The following is an 18,596-nucleotide window of genomic DNA, read 5'->3' as shown; positions in this document are numbered from 1 at the left end:
CTTACCTGTCTCTAAGGTAAACAAGCATCCGCAAAAGCCGGACCTTCCGTGAGTGCTTACAGATCTCCCCTGCGTTCTGTCTGTGATTGAAGTTCCATGCAAAAAAGGGGAAAGTTGACAGCAGGACACTTACATGAAGATAAATCTAACTTTTAAGCAATGCAGATGTCTTAACTTTTAGTTAAATGAGCCAAAGGGCATTTCAACTTAGAGCACTGAGAAATACCATCATCCTTCGTGTCTTTGGATTCTTTGCGTGTCTCACAGACATCCTTTTCTTTTTTTTTTTTTTTTTGTTTTGTTTTGTTTTGTTTTGTTTTTTCGAGACAGGGTTTCTCTGTGTAGCTTTGCGCCTTTCCTGGAACTCGCTTTGGAGACCAGGCTGGCCTCGAACTCACAGAGATCCGCCTGGCTCTGCCTCCCGAGTGCTGGGATTAAAGGCGTGCGCCACCACCGCCCGGCTCAGACATCCTTTTCTAATGGCCTGTTTCTCCCCCTGATAATTACTTGTGCAGAGTATTATTAATTTTGTGCTGAATGGTCTTCTAACAACAAAATAGCCCATTCTTCTATAATATCTTTTTTCTTTGCCTAGTAAATTTCTCTTAGGACTTACTTCAGCTATTATCTCTGAACTTATTTCCAGCTCTTGACACCTCCTCTGCCTTTTAGGAAGGAAGTCAGCCCTTTGCCCTGGTATGACTATTGTCATGTACATCTATTTCTCCTCCTCACCTTTTATCTGCCACAAATCACAGTCTTGATTGATTCACCTGTAATATTACCAATGCTGCATGTGCCTGGGTTGTACATGAAGGGCTGTAGAACTACATGTCACAGGATATGGTGCCCAGAAGAAAACTCATTCCACACCCATGCTGTAGGCTAAGGTTGGGAAACTCTGCCCACCTCAGACTTCTCTGTTCAATAATTTTGTTAAGTGAATAGTGACTCATTGAGTGCCTCTCTGTGATCTGGCCACAGTTGTAATTAGTTCACATTAGCCTTTCTTCCTATACTCACTAGTTTTCAGCTAAGATTAGTGCGCAGTTGGAACTCAATATGATAATATTAAGGGTACAAATCTCCACCAAGATGTTGGCAATGGCTGGATTTGGGGTATTTGTAATTTTGTTAAAGATTTACTTCAAAAATTCTGTCTCATTGTTTTAAATATATGTGTGTGTATGCATATGTATGCATATATATGGAAGAAGACATTTCCAGTTTTTAATATAGATGGAACGTGAAGGAGAGAGACACAAGAAATGAATGTTTTACTGTAACTAAAAACTCCTCCAGACTGGATCCAGATAGACTGATCAGTAATAAATATCAGTGATTGAGGAAAGCAGTATTTTCACTGCGGTCTACCAGACTTGTTCTGTGACCCCCTTACCACACAGTAGCTTACAGAATTGCTCTAATCTGCCTGGAGAGATGAAAGTGACCATCAGTTACCACCTAGATCTGGGCATATCACTTGGCTTGGCCAAAGCTAAGAAAATAGTGTGAGCTGTGGTGGCAGCATCTGGAATTTGGTATGTAACAAGCCCCAGTTGACCAGGTGTGGGAGGCCAGCTCCCACTTTTTAAAAGGATTCCTTCGAGGAGGAGAGAGGGATAAGAAACTTTCAGATAGAAAGGTATTGAAAAAGGAGAAAGACAGAAACACGGGATGGCTTTGGAAGGACCTGGATCAAAACCCACCAGTCCCTTCTGGCTCTTCAAAAGGGCTTTTTATAACAATGCCAAGGGGCGGGGCAAAAGACCTCGCCCTTGCAAGATCAAAGCACACCACACAGCCAAGTGTAGACCCTTCCAAACACCTGGGAACCATGCCTGTGGTCAAATTATCCCCTTATGCAGCCCTGCTGGGTAAAGCAAGCTCAGATTCTTGGACTTTGGTAAGTTCTCACTAGGAAACCTCTGTGGGTCTCTACAACCAGGCTAACATGACTTTAATTCTTTCATATTTCAGTTACTGTAATGAGTGTATGCTGGATCCAGACTGCGGATTCTGCTATAAGATGAACAGTTCAGCTGTCATTGATTCCTCCTGTGTTCCAGTTAATAAAGCATCTACAAATGAGGCAGCCTGGGGCAGGTATGTCACGCACTGCTTACCGTGAGAATATCATTCTGTTGCAAAATGAGGATATTTTATTAGCTTACACTCATTGTACAAGAAATGGATTTTGTTGTGATATTTTCATGAGTATACACGATACAGTTTGGTTGTGTTAACTCTCACTTCATCCTCCTACCTTCCTTTCCCCTCCTGGTCATCCTCTTTTTTCTACTAGTCTCTTCTAGTTTCATGTCGTCTTTTTAAAAATAAATAAAGATTTCAGGCCTGCAAGATGGCTCAGCAGGTAAAGGTACTTGCCACTAAGCCTCCCACCCTGCCTGAGCCAATCCCCAGGACCCACGTGATAGGAGAAGATAACCATGCAAAGGATCCTTTGTCTTCCATCCAGAGGGAGGCACACACATGCACACATCTACACACACACACACACACAATAATTGCTTAAAAATTTAAAACTCCAGATTCAGTGTATGAGAGAAGACGTCACCAGTGAGACTGACTTCCAGCCTGCAGAATGTCTCCTGTGCAGCAGGGCTGTTCCCTGTGCCCCTCAGAAAAGGCTTTGCAGCATGCACTGGAGGTCCAGAAATACGGAATGTCTCAAAATGCAGAAGGAAGCTCTCAGGCCCCACAGGCTCGGCACATACTCTGCTGTTAAATAGCTAGCCCCAGCCCAGCCATCAGGCTTTGGATCATTAGTGGAAGCAGGTGTTTCTAGTGTCCACAGGGCAGTTTCTCCCAGTCCATACTGTAGTTTCCAAACTGTAATCTTCTGAGCCCAAAAGAAAGACAGTTACAAAGTCAAAATAAATTAACACCTCTTTAAATTATTTTCACGGAGTTAGTTTGTTTTCCCTGGAGTTTTTGTGGCTCAGGGAAATTAACCAAAATCAGGGGGGAAAAAGGTTGCTAACCATCGGTGTGTGGCCTGAGAGCTCTCAATCTTGCTCTGTGGGACAGACCACACTGGTTTAGCATGAACACATAAGTAATACCTATATACAGTAAGTATTCCTCAAGCTTAAGAGCTAATATTCATATCTGTGAACTCAGAATATGGAAATGTATTTATTATGAATTTAACCTCCTTTTCTACTTTAAATCCCTTTAAAATTACTCCCTCCCCTCCTCACTACCCCAGCATGGACAGGGACAAGGGAACCTGTAATGCCATAGCTTGTGTCTCCTAACGAGGTACATAGCACACTAGAGGTACAGCCTAAGATACCAGTACCAGTTTCCATGCTCCTGCTATTACTTATTTTACTAGGTGATTGCTCAAAAGAGTAGAGGTGAATTTGATGTTAGTTGTGTCAAACTCCAGACCACATATGAAACAGACTAATTACAAAGGAATCCGTGACAAGTGCAATCAGTATTTAAACAAACACCAGCGTATTAGTTACTCTGTGCTGCAGGAGATGCCGCTCTGGCACCAGCTTCTGCATTAGCTCCTCTTCCCTCACTGCGACAGAACACCAAGACCAAACGCAACTCCGAGGACGCAAGAGTTTTTACTTTGGTGTACAACTCGAGGAAGCTAAGAGTCCATGATGGCGAGGGAGACGCGGCAGCAGGGAACTGAGAAGCCACATTTTTAATCACATAGAGAAATCAGAGTGGGAAAGGCTACAAACCTGCAAGCCCACCTCCTCCTCCAGCAAGGCGCCACCTCTTAAAGTTCCATAACCTCCCAAACTAACTGGAAACCAAGTGTTGGACTACCTGAACCTCTGGAGGACATTGCTCATTCAACGCACCAGTCTATTGTTTTCGTGAGCCCAGCTAGTTGATTTTATATTCTAGCTATATTCACTTTGAGTTTTAACTCGTAGGATTTGTGCTCACCATTGGAGAAATAAAGACTGAAAATTAGTTGTATGAAATTATAAACATGTTATAAAGTCCATATAACTAAAATGAATGTGTGAGGATTAGGGTCATGGCTCAGCTAATAAAACACTTGGTGCATAAGCATGATAAGTGGAATTCAGATCCACAGAACTAACATAAAAGCTGAGTGGGTTGGGAGGCCAGCTTAGAATTCCAATGCATGCAAGTCATCAGGGATCGCTAGAGCAAGCTGTCTTGACAGACTAATTGAAATGGTCTCCAGGTTTAACAGTATACCTTGCCTCAGTATATAGGTGTAAACTGATCTAGAAATACACCGAATATCAACCTTAGATCTCCATGGGAATGTATACTTGTGCAACCTTGCACACGTGTGCCCACATACTCAAGCACACATACACACATGTGTAGAAACCACCATACATATATATGAAAAAAATTAGAAAAATAAGAACTGTATTGTCCCATGTTTTAGGGAATTAACTTGTAACCTGGAGAGATGGTTCAGCTTAAAAGAAATAAAGGATATATTTTTTATACTATACTCAATATATACTGTACACTTAAGTAAGCTATATGTCACATATGTGGATATCTATATGTTACATGTATGCCATAACCCAGCAAATTTTGCATACACAAAAAACTAAAGAAACTAAAATTCTAGGTAACTAAATATATAAAAGCATGGTATAAAAACCTAATGTGTGTGATCTGTTTGAAAGATAAGCTGCTAAATGTGATAGCAATAAAAATCAAGTTAAGATAAACAGGAGAGGGAAAATTTACAAAACTATGATTTTGAGAAATCACAGAAAACATCTATGGGAAATGAAACATCTATCTAAATCTATTCACAATAAATCAATTAGACACATCGATTAAAGACAAATGTATTTGGACTAAATTTTTAAAAGATACATTTTATACACCACTTAAAAACAGCAACCACAAAGACGTTGGAACTTGAGTGGAAAAAATTAAGTGCTAAGTCAAGAAGACAAAAAACTAAAAGAAATCGGAGAATTTGGGAGTCTTACAAGTTTAACACAAGAGTTTAATAGTGAGTCTGACAAGTTCATTCATTTCAAGCCAACATGGAAAACCTGGAAAAATGTGTTGTGTTTAATATAAAAGAATAAATTTAACAAGTATATTAATATACACAGTCAAATAAACTCTAAGTAAATCCAGATACTAGCATACAGACATGTTTTCAGACCCAAGCACAACAAAAATTCACAAAAACATCAAGGAGATACTTATCACCTTTTCTAATTAGTTGAGAAACTAAAAACAAGAAGTTCAAATTAAGAACATATCGTATAAGCTGGAGAGATGGTTCAGAAGTTAAGAGCACTTGGTGCTCTTTCAAGGGATCCAAGCTTGGGTCAGCTCACAGATGTCTGTAACTCCAGCCCCGGAGTTCTGACAACCTCCTTTGGCCTCTGTGGGCACCTGCACACATGTGATACACACACATGCATGCTAATAAAAAGCATATGTAAATCTTTAAAGAAAAAAACAGATGATGGAAAACAAGATGTCCAAGTTTATAGCTAACCAGACTCACAAGAGGAAGAACTGGAGGAAAGAGTGGGTCTGCAGTGGGAGAGGAAAAGATGGAGGTTCATAGACAGAAGCAAGAGGAGAATGTAAAACACAGGATGGTGCAGAAGTCAAGAGCTGTTGATCTTTAAAGATGTCTGTACATGTGGAGAAACTCTAGGAGTCCTGGCTGGGCTGAGAGAAAAGACGTAAGCAGTGTTTAGAATGAAAAAGACGTGCAACAGAAAACGGGCATTTTGACACTCAAAAGGAATTCTGTGAATAGTGCATTTGAAGGTCCATTTAAATATTTTCTAGAAAAAGTAAAACTTTCTAGAATCAAGTGAGAATTTCTGTGAAGTGTAATTTCTATTTGACAGGTGAGATTTCCAAATCAAAAGGTAACTCCCCCTCTTTTGGAACAGCTGCAGCTAAGCAGTGGAAATATACTAAGTTAAGAATGTGATAGATGTCTGTAAATGGCATTAGGATGTCTGGTCCTCTCTGAGTCCCATCCCCATCTGTAGACTGGGAGTAGCAGGTGTATTGAGCAATGCAATTCTTTAGAAGGTATCTAAACAGTGTAAGGGGCATATGTGAAGATGGTTATAATAATACAGAAATGTCTTATACGTGTGTGTGTGTGTGTGTGTGTGTGTGTGTGTGTGTGTGTGTGTGTGTGTGTGTGTGTGTGATATGTCAGGAACACTATAGATTAGAATAAGCATCATTTCTAAACTGGTGAATGCATTAGAATAGTTCTCATTTATTCCTGTGTGTCTCTTCACACTCCTCCATACCTCCCAATTCTCTATCTAAATAAAACCATAAATAATCCATTCTGGAATTTCAATGCTAACTAAAAATACCATTAATGAGGGACTCTTTCTTAGCGTGCTGGTTCGGTATTTGTTTCCTATAACACAGCACTTTAGCTCTGTAATTAGAAACACTAACATAGCTGGATATAGTCCCTAGTTGGCAGTTCATTGTTCACAGCGTTCATTCAGCTGAGATATTTTTCTCACAGCCAAGCTTGGATACAGCATGCAGCCTGTTGGCTCTGCATTCTGCCACTTGCCTGAACAAAATGTACTCAGCCCACCTCTCACCAGTGCACTAATGTCCTTAGTGCCTTTCTCCTTCCTCTGCCTTCTGCCTGGGGTTGACAATTTCTTCTTCATCTCGGCCCAAATTTAATCATCATTTTTGTCCAAATAAGATGTCAGTCAGTTTTTGCTTACGTACTGTCTGAACAGCCTACTAAACAAGGCATATAGCAACCACTAACCTTGAAGTAGCATAACTCCAAGAAAACTGTTGTGGCCACAGATCAATGATAGATATTCAAGCATTGAATAGGGCCCACACCACTTGACACTTGGTGCCCAGGTGGACAAAAAAAAACTATCTCTCACAGACCTTAGAGCAAAGCTCACCTCACAAGAATATTGTAGCCCCTCTCTGTGAAGGAGAGCATGAAATCTCTGACAGCTATCCCAGAGTAAATTAAAGCCTAGCAAGAGGGGAACATCCTCCAAACTCAGAACTCAGTGTCCAGATAGAGATTCCCCAGAAGGCATCCCCTGAGCTCTGGGACAACTTGGCTGCTGACTGCATGATCCTCTGCCCGTGGTCCGTGCTTGGATGGATGTGGATGTGCTGACTTCTTACCTAGCCTCCAAGTTCCAGTGCCATGTCCTATCCTAATCAAAATGCTTGATGCTTTGCACAATAATTATGAACCTGAGAGGATTTTCAATGAATCAGAGGCTCAAAAGAGAGGATGTAAGGGTCTAATGATTTCATCTTAGTGGTCCTCTTGTAAATGTTTCCAAAAGAGGGAAAGTGTGAAAGAAAACATGAGAATCATACAATTTTGATTAACACATTATGTGTACCTGGGACTTTAAAACACTAAGGGATGTTATAATAAATTTAACCACATACTCCAGATTGCATAAAGCCAAACTACAAGAAAAATGCTTGAGCAGCTGATGGAAGACATTCTCTAACTTCTCAGAACATCCCCTGGTTTGCCAAGCAGTCCGTGTGTCTGCAGTGGTGGCAGAAAACCATGTTCAGTTCAGGATTGGTTGAGCAGAAAAGCAAAGGTTTTTCCCTTCATGACCTTTTTATAAAATATTTTCAAAAGATACATCCATTTTGAATTTAGAAAAGGAAACCTGTCACTAAAGAAACATAGTATCTAAAGATGTATATGTATTAGATTAATACATTTTTATTATTCATATAAGTGATAGAAAAAAAAGCTATATGCTAATAACAGAATGATTTATAATTAAATATTATTAGCTTATACTTTACAGAGAAGTGAAGCATCTAATATATAATATTTTGATCCACTTAAAGTTATACTTCTTGGATATAAGTCATCATGCCAGATTATTTCTTTTTAGGTTGATAGTACTTAAAGTTCTCACCAATGTATAATTTCAGAAATTATATATCTTGGGTTATTATTTTTCAAATCCAAGAACCTAAGAGTCCTTTGGTTATAACAGTTATGTATATTGCACCCTCTACTCAATATATTGCAAAATATAAAAAGTAGAAAACCAAAACACTTCAGAATAATTTCTCCCTGTGTCCATTTATCTAACTTCCTAGTTCATATTTTTGTTCTGGTAAACAATTTATACATTTTATTCAAGTAGTAGTGTTCACATTATATTTAACTACCTTTTGGATTTTGCCAAAATTCACATTTTCAGACAGCCCATCCACTTTCTTTTTACTTTTTTCAAGGGCCTTCTTCCGTTTATACTTCCTTTGAAATAGAGCCTGTGAGTTATTTCTCACTGAGGAAGACTTGGAGACTGTGAGTCCGTTTTGCGAAGGGTAAGAGCCAGGCAGGGCTTGGATGGCGTATCTTAGTTGGTGTAGGTTCACAGTGATGACTCATGGCTCCTCGAGAACTGGTTCAGCAAAGCAACAGATGATGTGAGTGCAGAGCCCGCCGTGGGGACATTGGGATATGGTTAAAGCACGTTATCCAAGCCCTGCTAGGAAATTGGATTGTTACTGGTGCGTTTCCATAGGTGTGGGCAGTGGCTGTAAGCGAGTGACTCCATGTGATGCCTGAACCAGGCTATGCCGGGAGATCACATGGTGAGGCCCAGCAGAAACACACTCAATATAGAAAGAACGTCATTGGCACACCACGTTATCAACACCTGGGCCGGAAAAGTCAGCTAGAAATTAAACACATGGTTGCTTTCATTCCGTCTATTAGAGTGCTCTCCCGTTCCTGGCAAGTGTAGTGATTTTATTATTGCTAAAAACAGCTGCTGCTGCTCCCTGGGAGATGACTGTATTTTTTTTATTTTTTGGATTCGGCTTATTCATGTGACTTACTCTGGCCAAATAAAGGAAAGTGGAACCAATCTGTGGCATTTCTGAGCCAAAGTTTTAAAACCAAAGTTTTTATCCAGAAATCTCCATATCTTCTTTCATTCTGCTGTAAAGCTGGTCATGTCCCCATATAGCAGGTCCTGCATGAGCTGTGGATGCAGGGTGAAGAGAGGTGTGGAGAATGAAGGGAGGTGTGGAATGATAGCTGGCCTCCGACAGGTCTGTGCCAAGAGCAAGAAACTAAGTTGGTTTGTGTAAATCACAATGGAATGTGAGACTTCTATTGCTTACGCATAACCTGCCCTCGCTTGGCTGATACAGGCCCACTGAATTCCACTGCTCTGTAAAGTAACAGATACTAGGGTCTGCTGTGGAAACAGCAGTCCTAAATTTCAGAAGCAAGGTAATTTCAAGACTGAAGCAAAAATAGCAAAGGAAGTATGAGTAGTTATAGAATGGGATGCTGAATGATTCTGAAGACATTGCCAAAGGTCGTGAATATGGAGCACATGCTGCAGGTGGTAGGAAGTGGAGGCGAGCAAAATTCTGATGGACAAACAGAATTCTCTGGAGCGCATGTACCATCCAAGACAAGGCATTTAGAAGTTCATGAGTAGAAGATAGCACTTTATATTAAGATTCATTAATAGCAGGGTACTTCCTAAACATTTTAAAATTGGTAGGTTGACCATTACAACCCAATTTAAACTCTGATCATAATCACAGAGTATTCATACTTCGTAATCTAGCTTTTCCTGAAATCAGTTTTGACATTAGAGTTTGACATAGTATACAAAGTATGTCGTCCTTGTGAACACATTAATAATGAGCATCCGGTCACCAATCAGTGTGTCAGTGTCATGTGCAGAAAGGAACAAAGCACTTCCTCTTGGTGCCATTTAACCAACAGTGAGCCCAGATGTGAATGTTCTCCTTTGCTCTCCTGTGTCTTCCATCCCTTTGTCTGCCTGTTGGGCGAGTCTGAATCTGTGCCTTCCTGAAAGCGGTCTTGTGAAACTGCCCCTGTGTTTGCGTGTGACCCTCTGTGTCTGTTTGAATTATACTTTCTTTTATTGAATAGCACAGAAAGTGTCACATGGAAAAGGAACGAGGTCTACTTGATAGAAATCTTAACAGAAGTTTGGAAGGGATTAAGTCACTGTCTCCGGCTGGTCCCAGCTGACCAAGACAGCAACAGTGTTACAAATACCACTGTCTATCAAGTGATAACCAAATGTCATATTCAACATTTATGGGGGATAAGGCTGCTTTCAACCTATGTGCTATTTGCAGTGGATGATACACATGCACTAAATAAATAAATAAAACTAAATAAAACACGTATGTATTATTCTGCATCAGGGGCATGGAGGAGGAGTACATGATTTAAGATTAAAGCAATGTATCAGCTTAGGCTGTATCCATTGGCTACATGGGAAATTCCAGACAAGTAAGGTTGGTTGTTACATTGTTCTCTTAAAGGCAGGTTAAACAAACAGGCTGAGTACCCAGTAGGATAGCAGTCTTACGTGACCTCAAGATGTATTATTAACTCTGGCTGTGAGGGCCAACAGAAGTTCCAGTCTCTTAGAATGAGGTATTTTTTTTTTTTTACCATATTGCATTGCTACAAAAGTATATTTAAAATGTGCTGATTTCAGAGAGGGACCACAGCATCACATTGCGTGGTTAAATTACTGCCTGGTGATACACACATTAAGATGGTATTTGCCATGTGCGCTGCTTAGACACAAAGACATTTGTGAAAGGTAATAATTGAAAGTATATGAGTTTTGGAAATAAACACTGACTTTTGGGAAGTATAATTAGTTGTTAGATGGCTTGAGATATAAATGTTTATGATAAGCTATAGGGCAGAATATTTCACATACTGGGCACTGAGTCAATTTTATGAAATTATGCATTGCCACCTTTAAAAATATTTTCAAGTAATGTTGAATTCCCTCATCATATTGACATAAGTGAGTAAAATCTGTTCCAAACTCTAAAAGTCATGTGAAAATCATGAATTTCTTTTATATTCTTTTAATGCTCATGAAAACAATAGCAGATATTGGTCTTTATTAAAACTATATTCAAAGCTTAAAAGTGAGCTACTGTGCATGGGGCATGAGAGCATGAGACCTGGTATTAAAATGTCCACCTGTCAAAACTTCTAGGTCATTTCAGATGAGATCCTGGAGTTTATAAGGTACTATTTGTTTTCCTTTGTATCCAACTGAAAATTGTGACTGATGTTAGAGAATTGCCTGAATTGTTTCAACATAATCTTTTAAGAAGTACTTGGCTGTGCCGACCTCTGTTTCTTCTGATTATCTGGCTAAGAAAATAGAAGACGTCCTGCTCAGTGGAACTGAGGCATGAAGACAATGTTTTCTAATTCAGTGAAGCCTGGCAATGTTTTCTACAGCTGCCCTCTTAAATAGTTGTCACCATGTAAAACTTACCTGCATGCACTCTATTTAATTATTCGAAACAGTGCTTAAGAACTCTGTTATATGCTGAGGTCAGATATCAGAGCTTCATATACAGACTTGAAGGAGGTCAACCTAGACAGGCAAACGCGCTAAAGAATGAATACATGTTGGCAAAGCTGCAGGAGCATACTCGCTGTGTCACAGCACTGGTCTTAGTAACACTGAGCAATGGACCCATTCCCGGGCCAGATTTAGAATGTGTTGTTAGCATACAATCGCTACACATAATAATGGCTCTTGCTAATGACATTTTCATTCATGTATGTGATATATTTGTGAATGTTCACAACCGCCCTCTTTGTTCCCTTCCACTCCCACAAACCACTTTCCTCTTCCCAATTAGCTCCTCTTCTACTTTGGAGCTTTCCGACCTGTCTAGGGTTGTTGTTTTGTTTTATTGATCACTGTGGTGCAGTGTGTTTCATTAGGGTTATTTTCAAGAGGTTGGGGGAGGGCGTGTTGCAGGAGGATGTCACCTTATCAGTGGTTATACCACTGAAGAGAGCATCTCTTCCTCTCTAGTTGTATTAGTTACTTGATGGTTGCTATGATAAAATACCATGACCCCGAACAAGTTAAAGAAGAAAGAGTTTGTTTGCACTCATGTTTTCAGAGGACGGGAGTCCATAATGGAGGAGAAGGCATAGAATGACAGCAGGAGCAAGATGTTAGCTGACCACGTGTCCATCCACTCATAGCAAACAGTGCAGGGAGACAGGAAGTGGAGTGAGGTTTTGTCTTCCTGTTATGGCCATACTCAATATTAAACTTCATCTTATATTACAGCTACTCTTGTTACTTGCTTTTCCTTTGAGGATCTGATTGAGACCTCCAAAGTCAGACACCCTAGACTAAGACTCTAGCAACAAGTGCATGAAAGAGTTTCACAAACCAAGTGTGGGATGCAGATAGACATAAGGAGAGGCAGCCAGGTTGTAACTGGAAAAGCAGAACTCATGATACCTGTCACCCCTGAGACCCACGGACAGAAACAAGCATCTAGTGTATGCACTGAGTTCTGTGTGTGCTTGCTGGGGTGGGGTTGTGTGGCCACTTACAGTACTTCCCAGGTTTATGTTTCACTCAAAACAAACTTAACAGTATACACATGTTCAGCACCTCTCTTGCTACAGTATGAAATATTATTTTCTTGGGGGTGAGCAAGGTGTCCGACCATAGGTAATGAGATCCAGAAAGCCAGCTCATGCACCAGGGGTAGACCCTGATCACACTGCCAGGGGCCCCTCAAACATACCCAACTACACAACTGTCTCCCATATGCAGAGGGTCTAGTCCAGTCCCATGCAGGTTCCACAGCTGTCGATCTAGAGTTTGTGAGTTCCTTTGAGCTTAGTTCAGTTGTCTCTATAGATTTTCCCAAAGAAGCAGGGAGGGCCTTGGTCCTGCCTCAACTGAATGTACCAGGCTTAGCTATCCCCCCATGGGAGAACTTACCCTGTTGGAGGAGGGGAGGGGGGAGGGGAAAGGGGGAGGAAACAGGAGGAGGGATGAGAGGGGGATCTGTGGTTGGTATGTAAAATGAATTTAAAATTTTTTTTAAAATATTATTTTCTAATACAGGATATAAAGGTGCCCCATCTTTCCTTCTCATCCCTGACAAGGTGACTTAGGAACTCTGCATATTTAGTCTCCTTTTAAACACAAACCACGAAACCATTTAGTATTGCTGCTCCATTAAGTCTGAGGAATTTTACTCCTTGTTTTGCTGGGAGCTAAGAGAAAGGCACATTCTGGGTCACCATGGTGTGTTGGGGTAAGAAGAGGGGGTCATGAAGTTATCCACCTTGAAAGGACAAAGCAGCAGAGGAGAAACTGGAAAAAGTCAAAATTTAACAGGCTTTTGCCAAAAAAAAAAAAAGCATTGATTCCTCACTTGGGTCCACAAAGAACAGAAAGATCGCCCAAACAGGACAAACTGGCCCCAAGTGAGAACAGTTGTCTCTGATGGAAAGGCTATACCCAGAGGCTGATCACAGGAGCCAGATTCATCCTCAAGTGAAGACAGTGACTAACATGTGAGGCCACCTTGCTAGAGCTTGAGCCAAAACTCTGATGGGCAGAGCCACATCTTGACCGGTACTCATTAATTATGCCCCTCCCCCACTCCAGTTCTCCCTAGTTAAAACAAAAGCTTCTTTTAGTACAGAAAAGCCAGACTGGGCGTCACTAGTTGCCTTTACCTGCTCATCTTCCCCATGTGGGTTAAGTTGATGGCCTGTCTCTCTTTTCCACCATTCCTTGGTTCTTTCGTTGGAGTATTGGGTCAGGTGGCTGGGACTAGCCCACTGGGGTTTTGAGAACAGGGCCTTTGCCCAAAAGTCAGAAAGTAGAAAACATAAGGCCATTCCTGGACAAGTTCCAGGTTTGTTTATCTTAGATCGTGGTTTAGGAAATAGTGCTGCTCACAGAGACAGGCTTTTCTGTAGTGTGGTGAGTTACTAAGGGCCCTTTACAGGAGACAGAACTACCCTGTAACATGCCTACAAAGTCCCAGGATCCATAGCTTTGAGTTTTTCTTGGACTTATTTATCATTTGCTATCTGTACACACATAAATCATATTGCATATATATATATATATATATATATATATTTAGTGTACTTCAAACATCTCATCTCAAGCTGGATAGAGGACTCAGTGGATAAAGTTGCCTATCAGGAAAGACTGGCAACCCAAAGCGTGACTTCCAGATACTATATAAAGGTGGATGAATAAAATCAATTTCACCAAGTTCTCTCCTGATCTCCACATGGATGCTGTGGCACATGCTTGTGCATACACACACAATAATTGTGGTGGTACTGTGTTCCCCAAAATATTGTGTACCTTAATAAACTTATCTGGGGTCAGAGAACAGACAGCCACTAGATACAGAGGCTAGAAAATGGTGGTACTCACGCCTTTAATCCTAGCATTCCAGAGACAGAAATCCCTCTGGATCTCTGTGAGTTCAAGGTCGCATTGGAAACAGCCAGGCATGGTGACTCACACCTTTAATCCCAGAAAGCAGCCTTTAATCCCAGGGAGTGGTGGTAGAAAGCAGAAAGGTTTATAAGGCGTGAGGACCAGAAACTAGAGGCATTTGCATGGTTAAGCATTTGGCTGGTTAAGCATTCAGGCTTCTAGCAGCAGTTCAGCTGAGAGCCATTGGGATGAGGACACAGAAGCTTCCAGTCTGAGGAAACAGGACCAACTGAGGAATTGGCAAGGTGAGATAGCTGTGACTTGTTCTGTCTCTCTGATCATCCAGTGTTCACCCCAATAACTGGCTTCAGGCTTGATTTTATTAATAAGAACTTTTAAGATTCATGCTACAAATAATAATAATAGTAGTAGTAGTAGTAGTAGTAGTAGTAGTAGTAATTTTTTAATCTAATTTCATAATATCTATAGCACAAATGTGTTATCTATTAACAATAAATGTTGAATAACAACTCTATTGTCCTAAGTGAAAAAAATAGCTCATCACAACATTGACAAAAATTTATTTATTTAACGTGGAGAAATAATAATACAAAAGTATCTCTCCATGTAGGACCAGTCCTTTAAAAAAATGTATGTTTTATCTTGTATATTAATATTTTAAGTTTAGCTAGTTTATTAATCAGAGTTCTCTAGGGAAGCAAACTGATTAGGAAGAATACATGTTAAAAGAAGATTTATTGGCTTACGTTACACAAGTCTGGGTAGTCCAACACTGACTGCCTTCACACTGGATGGGCTGAGGACTGGCAGTGACCAGTCCTCTAGGCTGGATGCCTCAGCAGTCCTCTAAGCCTGGAGGATTCCTGGGGAATCCCTGGCCTTCAGTCCACATTGATTTGGGCTCTCACAATAGTAAAGAACAGTGGCAGCGGCAGCAGCAGCGGCAGCCACAGATAATGAACTCATAGAAAGATACAAACAGGGTAGATGTACTCACTGATATGACGAATAGGCAGTGAGGTAAAACACAAAAAGCGGTTCCCTCAGACCTCCTTCTGGTGCAGCCAGAAGCTGCCCCCACCTTCAGAGGCAGTCTTCCCAGTTCAGTTAATGTAATCAAGAAGATTCCTCACAGGTGTGTCCATTGCTTAGCTCTTGCTTGATTCCAGACCCAATCAAGTTGTCACCAAGATTAAACTTCACAACCAGCATAAGTCAATTTAAGACAATTTTGTGCACTTAGCAAAATACTGTAACAATTTTAACACCTTTTAAATGTAAAATATTTGTCATCTCTTGTCTTTATAAGGCCTAGTAACACAGTTCTTTGTCCTGTTACCTACAGAAGAATGTAAATGCCTACCCAGATCCTGAGTGTTAACCTTTGACAAAAAATACGTCTGAGACTTCATATGTATCATAGATTGTATATGTAAGACCATCCCTGGAAATAAAACAGTAGCATTAATCTAATAAGAGAATTTTAATATGCATTAAATATGCATTAGAAATATTCTATTTCTTATTTAATATAACTGTATTAATGTCTATAAGTCTCAGTTCAATCAAATCTATCCCCAAATAACAGTGTAATCCTTTCAAAATAGCTCATAATTTGAGAGAAGATTTCAGGACTCTATACATCTCTCAGTGTCACTGGAGAAACCACCTAGATCTTGTCTGATTTGTCTAAGGTACTGTATAAAGAAAGGTTGATCTGCTCTAATGTCCAAATTCTCAACAAGTTCTTGGAGGGAACACACCAAAGAAGGCAGTGACAGCATTATGGAGGTGCTGGACTTTTTCCCAGCAGGTGGCAGTGTTGTCTAAGGTTTTTTTTATTTCTGTAAGACAGGACCATCTCCCAGTGGAACATGCCCCATATTACAAAAGCGGTTAATCCTAGGTCCCGTTTACTTGCATAAATCGTTGTCTTCTCTTAAAGCATAGAAAGTTCATGCCTGAGGCACCACTGAGCACTTGACCCATCCTTCATAAAGGCAGTCGGCTTGTACAATGCCACTATAATTGGTATTTCCATTTTTATCCAAGTCTTCCCTCTTCTTCTGCTGTGACCATTGTGGTTTTGCCGAGGGAAAGAAACAAAAAAATGGCATCCTGTTTCTTCTTAAAGTTTGGGGATGCAATTTCTACAAGTTACAAAGGATACATCCAAGAGGAGAATCCTTAGGAATTGATGAGGAGTTACCATATAGGTAAAGAAAGACCATAAAGAGATGCTGCAGAAGGTGTCTCCTTGCCTTGTTCAGCTACTTCTAAATGGTGGGCATGTCCTCTCTGCTTCCCAAGCACGGAAACCAGAACAATGCACCTTACCAATTCCAAGGTGGCCATCACTTGCAGGGTGACACTCGATCATGTATTCCTTCAAACTTGTCTCTGGTCCATGCTACTGGTGTGACTCCCTCTCTTAGAGTGAAATTCCTTCCTGCAATAAACTCGAGAGACTGAGTGGAAAGTCAAGAGGAACACCAAAAGAAAGAGATCCTAGCCACAGCATGGCGCAGGTGAATAATGGCCATAGGGAAATCTCTTAATTCCCCCTGGTAGGACCCAACTGATACATCACACAAAACCAGTCCCCCTACAATAGGTGTAATATCCTCAGTCTATACAGAAAATGAAGTGACCTTATCACACCACAAACACATCCTAAATAGTTATAAAACAGACATTTTTGGCATTAGTAACACTGATTTCACCAAATTCACATGGAAGAACTCACAGGGAAAAATGGTATCAGATTCTGAATAACATTCCAACCTGTAAGGAAAGAGGAAATGTAATAACAGCCTGTAGTCTTTTACGTTCACAAAAATAAAGGTGACACCAAATGATCAATGCTTGGAAAAGAGCACATGAGTGTTGCATGACTTTTCCTGGGAGAGGTGAATAGACATCACCCATGATAGGCACCAGTGACAGGCCAAAGAAATGACTCTACCCATATTATTAGTGGACTAGTGAGTTTGTTGTGGCTGTTTATAGGAGCATGGATGACTCAGAGGCAGCCTGACAAGTGCACCCATTGCCTACTTTGTAGGAGTTCCACTGGAGGGGGAGTCCTCTCCTCATTAACTGCTTACTATGTGACACCTTGCAGAGGGGCATTTTGGGTCTTATTTTGCTGAGCCGAGCAGTTCTTAGGAGTTTTCTGATCCTTGTGAGTCTCCCTTTTCCCTGTGGTTTGGGGGTGTGTCTCAGTATGGAGGAAACAGCTCTGTAACTATGAGCACTGCCAACCTGCTTGCAGAAAGGTTATCTGTGATGGATTAGAATGGATGCAACAGTCACCGAAATGTTTGTAGAGTGAGTGAGAGACCCAACAGAGGTGAGGATATTGGACAACAAAGAATATCCAGCAGCCTGAAGCAACAATGGGTACCCAAAGGGAAGCTACAGATGGATAGAGTAGAGGATCCAGTGGTCTCAACCCAAAGAACATGAGTCCATGCCTTACCATGATGAAGGACATGTGATGGCAACCAAGTAGAAACACCAAAAGGACTTCCTGATGTCCCCAGACATTGTGATCTTCCTAAACCATGTAGAGTGTAGTGTATACATACAGTAGGCAATGTTTTAAAGTAGAGTAAAATCAGGGTGAGAGCAGACAGTGGCCAAAGAGGCCATTGTCCTGATGGAGCTACACCCTAGGGAAACTTTATGCGGTTTCCTAAAGTCTGAGTAAGCAGCTTTCCCCTGAAGGTGTTCATTCTGTCCAAGTGATTGATAGGTTTGTTTGAACTTACTGCTCCAGGAGGAAGCTCAATGATGCATGGTGTAGACTAGCATGGCTTTGTTTTTACAGAAAGCCTCCTCCTGTAAAGCATTATAAACTCCTCCAGCCAGGTTCAGCTACTATGGGTTTAGTGGTCTTCTTAGCTCAGGATGGCATGCCTCTCTCCAGAGTCTGAAGGGTAACTCGGGTCTCCTTCTCTGACCAATGATTAAGATCCTGTGTTCCATTCCTTCACTATATTCAGACTGTGAAGGAATGGTCTAGCCTCCATTGTCTTCAAGCCTGCTAACATTTAAGTAGCCTTCCTGATGTTAAGATACAGAAATATCTTTAAGATATAGAAATGTCTCAGCCAATTTGTGCTTAGGAACCTCCATATATCAAGGAAGAATTACAACTCAATCATATTTGTATTTTTACATAATGTTTCAATGTTTTTGAAACAGTATGTTTTGATTGAGATAGAGCATACCATTTCCTGCCTTTTATTTTACTACCTGTGAATCTTCAAGGGGAAAAAT

General features: G+C 40.7%; 1 protein-coding gene across 1 annotated transcript in view; it reads left to right on the top strand.

The window, feature by feature from the left end:
• Positions 1 to 18,596, top strand: part of Slc2a13 (solute carrier family 2 member 13) — a 289,669-nt gene that overhangs the window by 229,479 nt on the left and 41,594 nt on the right. The window contains exon 7 of the mRNA XM_052748693.1: positions 1,981 to 2,106. Within this exon, the coding sequence (XP_052604653.1) occupies positions 1,981 to 2,106 (126 nt within the window). The remainder of the gene's footprint in view (positions 1 to 1,980; positions 2,107 to 18,596) is intronic.

The sequence above is a fragment of the Peromyscus californicus genome, unplaced genomic scaffold (assembly GCF_007827085.1).
Source record: "Peromyscus californicus insignis strain IS unplaced genomic scaffold, ASM782708v3 Scaffold_20__1_contigs__length_68692818, whole genome shotgun sequence".
NCBI lineage: Eukaryota > Metazoa > Chordata > Mammalia > Rodentia > Cricetidae > Peromyscus > Peromyscus californicus.
This window is presented reverse-complemented; position numbering and strand designations above follow the sequence as displayed.